The 8,555-nt window shown below is 38.8% G+C and overlaps 1 protein-coding gene across 1 annotated transcript; it reads right to left on the bottom strand.

Moving 5' to 3' along the window:
• Positions 1-6,937: 6,937 nt before the first annotated feature.
• LOC116128984 (probable carboxylesterase 18) lies at positions 6,938-7,951 on the bottom strand. The gene has a single exon (XM_031414726.1). The coding sequence runs from the start codon at positions 7,949-7,951 to the stop codon at positions 6,938-6,940; it is 1,014 nt and encodes a 337-aa protein (XP_031270586.1).
• Between the last annotated feature and the right edge of the window lie 604 nt (positions 7,952-8,555).

The following is an 8,555-nucleotide window of genomic DNA, read 5'->3' as shown; positions in this document are numbered from 1 at the left end:
GCATAGGACCAATGAGTCAATTCCCCGTATAGCGAATGGCCAAGGACTGGTCATCTTTGTTAACTAATGAGAAGAAGCTCGCAAGATGTTCGCAAATCTCTAGCACTTGTCACACTTCATCACAAAGTTGTAGGCATCTTCATGAAACAGGGGCTAATATTATCCCTAGTGGATAATTTTATTGGCGAGGGATCATACAACAGTGTGATTATCATAGATCCCTTCATGTATCTCTCTTATGATATAGTCTGTTTCTTCATCTGTTACACATCGGAAAAGGGGAATGTTAAATCCTCATTTATACAGCTGATCTCTGATGAGAGTGTAAAGAGCAACTCTAGTTCGCATGAGTCTTGCCTTAGTATTGTTGTTAGGAAGAACCTCATCTTTGAGATACTGAATGATCGAAGTCATCCAAGCAATGGATTCAGTCGTAGCTACTATCTGATTGGGTGAGCTGATGTTGGGAACTTCGATGTATCTGACCGAGATATTATCCGATGAATCAAAGTCCAACAGTAAGGCTATCTTTGCCAAAGCATCTGCGATAGAATTACTATCTCTCGAGATTTGCGTGATCGTATAATGCTTGAAGGGCTCGAGTGCGGCCTTGGCTTTTTTCAAGTAACTAATCATATTCTCTTCTTTGGCTTGATATTCTCTTAGAATCTGATTGATTACCAGCTGGGATTCGCTATTGATGTCGATCATATTTGGCCCCATCTCTCTTGCTAGTCGTAGACCAACAAATAACACTTCATACTCAGCCTCATTATAGTAGCTTTGAATCCGAACCTAGGGCTTCATAAATGCGAGTTCCCTCAGGACTAATGAGTAGAAGACCAACTCTGGCTCTTCTTCTATTAGAGAACCCATAAACATGAAGACTCCACATTGACAAGTTTCAAAAAGTTTCTTAGATGACTTCACTAGCTAGCTATTCGGGTTCCTAATCGAGTTGATAAGAGAACTCCAAAATAAAATCAGCGACAACTTGCCCTTGGATTGCTGCTTTCGATCTGTAATACAAGTCAAATTAACTTAGTTCTATAGCCCACTTGAGCAACTTGCCCAATGCCTCTAGCTTTTAAAGAACCTGCCTGAGTGGATAATTGGTTAATACATGAATGGTGTGGGCATGGAAGTAAGGTCACAGCTTCCTGGAAGCGATCAGCAAGACATAATCTAATAGTTCCATCTCTGGATACCGTGTCTCGATGTCCAATAGTCATTTGCTCGTATAATATACTGGCCACTAAATTTTGCCCTCTTCCCGAATGAGAGCTGTTTTGACCGCATATTGAGAGACAGATAGATTGAGAAATAAAATTTCCTTAGGAAGAGGTTTGGCCAAAAGAGGTGGTTTTCCGAGAAGCTCTTTTATGCTCAAGAAGGCTTGCTCACAGTCTGGAGTCCATTCAAACCTCTTGTTGGCTCTGAGTATATTGAAGAACAGCAAACAACGATCTGTTGTTCTTGATATAAAGTGACTGAGAGCCGCTATTCTCCCATTCAAGCTCTAGACTTGCTTTCTATTAGTGAGACTTTTCATATATAGAAGAGCTTGGATCTTCTCGAGGTTGACTTCAATTCCCCGATGGTTAACCATATACCCTAGGAATTTTCCTAAGGATACTCCGAATGAATATTTAAGAGGATTAAGTTTCTTTCTATACCTCCGGAGTATATTGAACATTTTTGTGAGGTTAGCTATTTGATCTGAAGTGACATGCAACTTGACTAGCATGTCATCGACATAGACCTCCATTGATTTCTCAATCTGTTTAGAAAACATGCGGTTAACCAAACACTGGTAGGTTGCCCCAGTGTTCTTTAGACCGAAGGGCATGACTTGATAGAAATATAGTCCTCAATCTATGATAAATAAGGCATGCTCCTTGTCAGGCATGAACATCGAGATATAATTACACCCCAAATAGGCATCCATGAAGTTTAACAGCTTGTGCTCGCAAGTGGCATCAACGAGCTGATCAATTCTAGGCAAAAGAAAACTGTCATTTGGACAGGCTTTATTGAAATTCGTGAAATCTACACAGGTTCGCCACTTACCATTGGGTTTTTTTCACCAAAACAAGATTAGTGACCCAACTAGGGTAATGAGTCTTTCGAATGAACCCGATTGAGAGGAGCTTATCCATCTCAACCTTAAGAGCAACATAATGCTCTAGTTCATAGCTCTTCTTTTTTGGCAAATTAGTCTGACTTCATTGTCGATGTTGAGTGCATGACATATAGCATCCAAGCTGATCCCGACCATGTTAGTATGAGTCCATGCAAAAACATCTATATTCTGTCTGAAGAAGTTTGTTAAATCAGTAGTGAGCTGAAGGCTAAGATTGCTTCTGATTCTCAACACACGAGTTGGCTCATTTTGGTCAACTGAAACCTCAGCTAAAGTCTCAATAGGCCCACTGTGGGAATACTCTTCCTGAACACGAGGATCAATGTTATCTTCCTGTGGACCGAGTTGCGGTTTGATCCTACTGATCGCCATTGCCTGCTCGAGAATTCCCAGAAGCTTTCCTTTTCCCTTGCATGTCATCTACACTATTCTGACATAGTAGTTGCAAGATTCACGCTGAGACCCCTTGACTTCCCCACACCCTATCGGAGTGGAAAATTTCATCTTCAGATGATAAATGGAAGTGGCAGCTTTAAAGTTTTGTAGTAGAGGTCATCCTAAGATGCCATTGAAAGCTGACAGACAGTCTACTACCAAAAAATCTGTTATCTTAGTCACTTTGTGGTCTCACTGAAGTGACAAGAAATGTAATTGTTCTCTTGAGAATTAGGTGATCCCCGGTAAAGCCATAAAGGTGAATGGAGACAGGCTTCAGATCTGTCTTCTCTAACTGCATTTCCTCAAATGTTTGTTGAAACAGGATGTTCACGGTGCTCCCATTATCCACCAACATTCTATGGATTTTGTACCTTTCTATTTCAGCCGCGATGATGCATCCTCATGAAGTTGATGCAATTGTATCACGTTTTTTTCTAAGAATGTAATCTCCTCTTCTCTGCAAACCTTACTATGTCGCGACACCGTATTCAAAACACTCACGGGCTCATGCCGAACTTCTCGAGCGTACTTCTCCTAAGCACCTCGAGAATTCCCCGCAATATGTGGTCTCCCAAAAATAGTCCCCACTAGAAGAAGACCCTTATGACCACGGTTCTTTTTCCTATCGCCCTCTTGATCCTTCTTCTAGTGGGAGTTAGACCATCAACATACTCCTTGAAGTGCCTTTTTTGAATGAAGTCTTCAATAGCCTGTTTAGGAGCTCGACACTCATCGGTATGATGCCCATTATCCTAATGATAACGGCAATACTTCTTGTTGTTTCTTTTAGAAGCAGAATTTTTCATGGGCTCTGGCTCTTCGAGCAGATTAGTTTCTTATGATTTATCCAGAATAGCTAAAACTGACGTATTGAATGGAGTAAATAAATTTCGGTCGCGATCGCGACAAGGAACATGGGCATATGATTAATTGGGCTCAAACCATTGTTTATTTCTCTTCCTCTGATTATCATTAGCTCATTTGCGATTATATCTTCTACTACCCTCAACCTAGTTTTCTTCCCTCCAATAGGGAGCACTGGTCAAAGGATCGGGGTCATGGCGATTCAAAGCAGCCACTAAATTCTCTATTTTGAGATATTTCTCTGTGAGGTTATAGAAGTGAGTAAGGGAAATATCGTCCTCAGACTGCAGTTTCTTCCATAAATTGGTTTGTGGGCGAGCTCCAGCAATGATTAGAGTTCGAACTAAATCTTCAGGTGTATTAGCCACCTTATTCAACTCTCTATGGAACCTGTCAATGAAGGATTTGAGAGACTCATTCCTCTCTTGCTGTAGGTTGCTAAGGTAGCTTAACGACATTAAGAACTTCCGACTGGCTTGAAAGTGTTTAAAAAATAACGAGCTCATCTACTGCCACAAGTTGATAGACCCTAGTGGAAGCGATCTAAACCAATGTTTAGCATGGCCAGTCAGAATCACTTCTAAGCAACGACATTTCACCAAGTTGGAAACTTTGTGAAGCTCCATGAGATCATTAAACTCATGGATATGATCCTGCGGATCAGAATTCCCATCAAATGCTCTCATGTCGGGCATTCTAAATGTTGACGAGATAGGAGTAGTTAGAATTGCTAGAGAAAAAGGAGACGCCTCAATGACTTGCCCTCACTCATTCTGTTGAGCTTTAAGCTGATCTAGAGCTCGCTATAACTCCTCAATCTGAGGAAGCAGAGCCATCTAGGGATCACTTTCAGCAATGTGGGTACATTTCATACGATTGCGATCAAGGAAAGACCGTAGATCAGACTCTTCCATGCCTTGGCCAGAGCCTTCGGCATACTTTGACACATGTTGGCTGGAGCCATGTGAAGGCATTGAATGGCTTGGGGAGTTCTCTCGACCTCCGCGGTGGTCAAAATTGATCCGCAAATGGTGGGTATTTCCCTCGCGATGATGGCCAAAACCATCATTCCGGCGATAGTGGGAATCTCCTTTCCGAGCACTTTTGTGGGGGTGCCCTTCCGATATGGCTTCAGACGGCTTACGATATGACATACTACCAAGTCGCAAAGATACATATATTCTCCCTGTTTCACGACCAGTGTTCATTGGCCCTTTAGAACCCTGTTTCACGACTAGTGTTCACTGGCCCTTTAGAACCTTTTGGCCCATTATCAACCACTTGATTTCCCTTGTTCTTACGTGTTGTAGTACCCATGGTATGAGCTTTTACCAATTTCCATGCTTTAGTGTGACTTACAGACATTTTTGGAGGTAGCACTGCCTTATCAGAATTGGGTGTCATGACATGATCCAAACGATCTAACCTTTGGTTAACTGTTTGGAAGGTGTTGTTGAATCTTTCCAGGTAATCCATTATAGCCAGATCTACTAAGAGGTCAAGGGGATGCCCACTGTAGTATTTTGGGGAATTGGAGATACTTTGGGAGGAGTCACTTCTTGTACTTGGGGGGTATCCTTGTTGTTGGTACTAGCACGCTTGGTTTCAAGACCTCGAGCCATGAGTTCGTAGATAGGACTAATTGATTAGAAATACTGGCTGAAGAGCTGATGTGAAATCCTACACTCCTTCTAGCGCCAAACTGTTGATACGTGATTTTGACACCAAAGATCTTGCACGTGCAAAGTGCTAAGCTGGCCTTAGAAATTACACGTGATTAATTGATTTTGGAGTTGGAATAAGGTTGTAAACACAAATGAGTACAAAGACTGAATAATAAATGAGACATAGAATTTTTATAGTGATTCAGATGCTTAAAGCGATTCTTACATCTACCGTTTCTTTTATATAAGTGAGTGTTACAAGAGGTCATGTATAGCAAATAGCAAGCAAAGGTACAATAATCTAAGTATTCAGAGACAATATCAAGTCAGTCTCTTTCTTGCAGGTTGTCTTTGCTATTGAATATTGTGAAAATCAGAGAATGATTGACCCCGAATTTGAGAGGGGGAGTCCTCTATTTATAGCTGTTGGATCTAAGGTAATGATTACGAATCTGCAAGTGGGTAGGCGTTGTGCAAGTCATTTCTTGCCTCCCATTGGTTGATAACTTAGTAAATATCCTTAAATTATCTAGGGCTTGGACAGGTGTGTGGTCCCCATTCACTTATAGATAAAACCTGAATCTGTTGGGTTGGTGACAACTGTATTCTCTCTGTCTTGTGGCGACGTGGTAGCTCTTGAATGGCACAAAGCCTTCCTGAACTTTGATTGGTGTTGTTAATGTAGCTTACGTCAACCCTGATTTTTTAGGCATAACAACTTGAGACTTTGCTGCAGGTAGGGGTGTTCAAAAAAATGCAAAAACTGAACCGAACCGCTAACCGAACCGAAAAACCGGTTAACCAAAAAAACGATTCGGTTACGGTTCGAAAAATTCAAAAAATCGAATTTTTGGTTCGGTTACCAGTTCGGGAGAAATTAGAAACGGTTAACCGAAAACCGGTTTTCTAAACCGGTTTTCAAATATATATATATTGTATATTAAATAAATAAATAATAACCTAAACTAAAATAAATCCCTAATTCACTCAATCTAAAATCCCAACCCAAATTTTTTTTCTTGGTTCCCAATGTATTGTCTATATTTACAATTTAATTTAGGACAAAATTAAAAAAAAAAGTTTTATTAAAAAAAAAAAGGGAAAACCAGTTAACCGCTTTTTTTAAAATGGTTAACCTATTTTTCGGTTAACCAAAAAACTGGTTTTTCCTAAAACCGGTTCGGTTTCGGTTCGGAAAAATTCCCAAACCGAAAATCCGGTTCGGTTTAGAAAAGCGTTGAACACCCCTAGCTGCAGGATCGATTTGTAAATCTTTATGGACTTAGCTTTTCTATTTGTGATTGAAGATAAATTAGAGTGTGAATAGAAATAAAGAAAAAGGATTGTTGAAAGATCTCAACTTTGTTTACTGAGTTTGATTCTATAAAGAAATTTCACCTTTTTTTTTTCTTCTTACATTTCTGGTTCTTTCTGATACGAAGTGAAGGAGAAGACTCTCTTTGTATCCTAAGCACAAAGATTAATAAGAAACTGACAGCTGGAACCAATGACATGCATGCACTACCCATTAACTTAATTCATGTTGTATAATTCAAGTTTACAACAGGGAACATGAGAGAATACCAAATATAACATTTTTATTTTCAATACATATAATATTTTTATATAACATTTATTATATAAAAACATTTTTATTTTCAATTAGAATAATACTATACATATAATATTTTTATATAATATTTATTATATAACATGATATGATAAAAGATGATTAACTAATTTTAAATTAAAAAAAACTTCCATCTAATCATTTTTTATCATTATAAATATTATATAAAATGTTCGATGTATAGTTTTATACTTTCAATTAATCTAACCACATTTCTGATAATTTTTTTTTTGTTTGTTTTTCCAGAAACTCTCTAATATCTTTTATAAACAAAGGGTATCCAGGAAACTCCTTAAAAATATAAGATCCATGAAATGCTTTCGGATACTCCACCAAATTCACTTTTTTTCCTGCTTTCTTCAACCCCTCATAGTACCTTCTTTGCCAATTTTTCAACATATCAAACCCTCCTGTCAAAAGCAAAGTTTCCGGAAACTCAACCTGAGAAATATCAGTAGATGATTTGTATCCAAACACATTAGCTGCCGGGTGGTCTCGATCTGACCCATCTGGAAAAAACATCTTCCAATACCAATCCGTGAAGTGCAATGTCATAATCGGAGCCTTACTATGGAGAAAATCCGCTTCTGTCCTCTCTTCTCCTCCAAAAAACGGTTGTATTGCTATGAGTCCAATGATTTTCAACTTAGAAAATGTAAGCTCTCCAGCTTTTACAGAAACGTGATGCGCTAAGTTCCCACCTGCGCTATCTCCAGCAAGAAAACACAATCCTGAATTAGCATTTATCGAAAGTCTATCAAAATTTTCATCCAAGAACTTCAAAGCTTCGAATCCGTCCTCGTATTGGCTTGGAAACTTATGCTCAGGCGCGAGACAATAGTTCACTGAGAAAATCACAGCCTGTAGTTCATTGGAAAGCCGTCGGCACCAGATGTCGTAGACAATGGAACTGGCGGAAAAGAACGCGAAGCCACCTCCATGGAAGTAAATGATTATTGGCAAGTTTCTTTTTTCTTCGTTATTAGTGGAGTGAGGTGTGTAGAGGCGGAACCAGAGATTGGTGGAGGAGTTGATGATGGTGTCGGAGGTTGAGACCCCTTTTCGTGGGGTTTTGGAGGGAGAGGTTTTGAGGTCGAAGAGGTTATGGAGACGGCGGTTCACGGTGCCATTTGAGCGGCGACAGGCCTTTGTGAGGAAGTAGTCAAGTGAAAAGAGCAAATGGAGCTTCAATGGGAGTTTAACTGATGACATTTTACTTCGTAGCTTCAATTCTAATTGTGTTTGGTTGTGTGCTTTTATATAAGTTGAAGGTTTTGCAAAATTTTGTCCATTTCTAACTATAATTCTAACGATGATTAGAATAATAACAGTAAAGAAGAAGCTAATTAACGTATGCATAAAATGTTTTAACTTCGTTTATTTCAAGGTTATCTTTCTCCTCAATATAATAAAGTCTCTAATGGAATGGAAGATCTTGATGTATACACTGAGCCATTTATATGTGTAATGAAATTTCTGTGATACATATATTTTCTAAAAATTATCAATTGTACCGATAATTATATAATAAATAAAACAAAATTTTTAAATTAAATATACATCGACAATATTTTATTTTATGAAACCAATACATAATGTGCAAGATTGGTGGCACCGTCCAACATTTGTGTCCAACGAAGCATTTTCTTTAATTTTTATTGCCATCTTTATAGGCCTGATGGTATGCACTATGCTTCTCTCTTGTCATTACAATTAAAGACAAAGTTATTAATTAGTTTCATGGTTACAGTTATTCTTTAATAGCTACCGTGCTTATGAAATGATGGTTGGAAAAGCTTTTATTTAGGCGATGAGT

The sequence above is a fragment of the Pistacia vera genome, unplaced genomic scaffold (assembly GCF_008641045.1).
Source record: "Pistacia vera cultivar Batoury unplaced genomic scaffold, PisVer_v2 Contig206, whole genome shotgun sequence".
NCBI lineage: Eukaryota > Viridiplantae > Streptophyta > Magnoliopsida > Sapindales > Anacardiaceae > Pistacia > Pistacia vera.
This window is presented reverse-complemented; position numbering and strand designations above follow the sequence as displayed.

Bases quoted from the DNA above. Each gene is read 5' to 3' on its own strand.
- LOC116128984 (XM_031414726.1), bottom strand. From the start codon at position 7,951: ATGTCATCAGTTAAACTCCCATTGAAGCTCCATTTGCTCTTTTCACTT.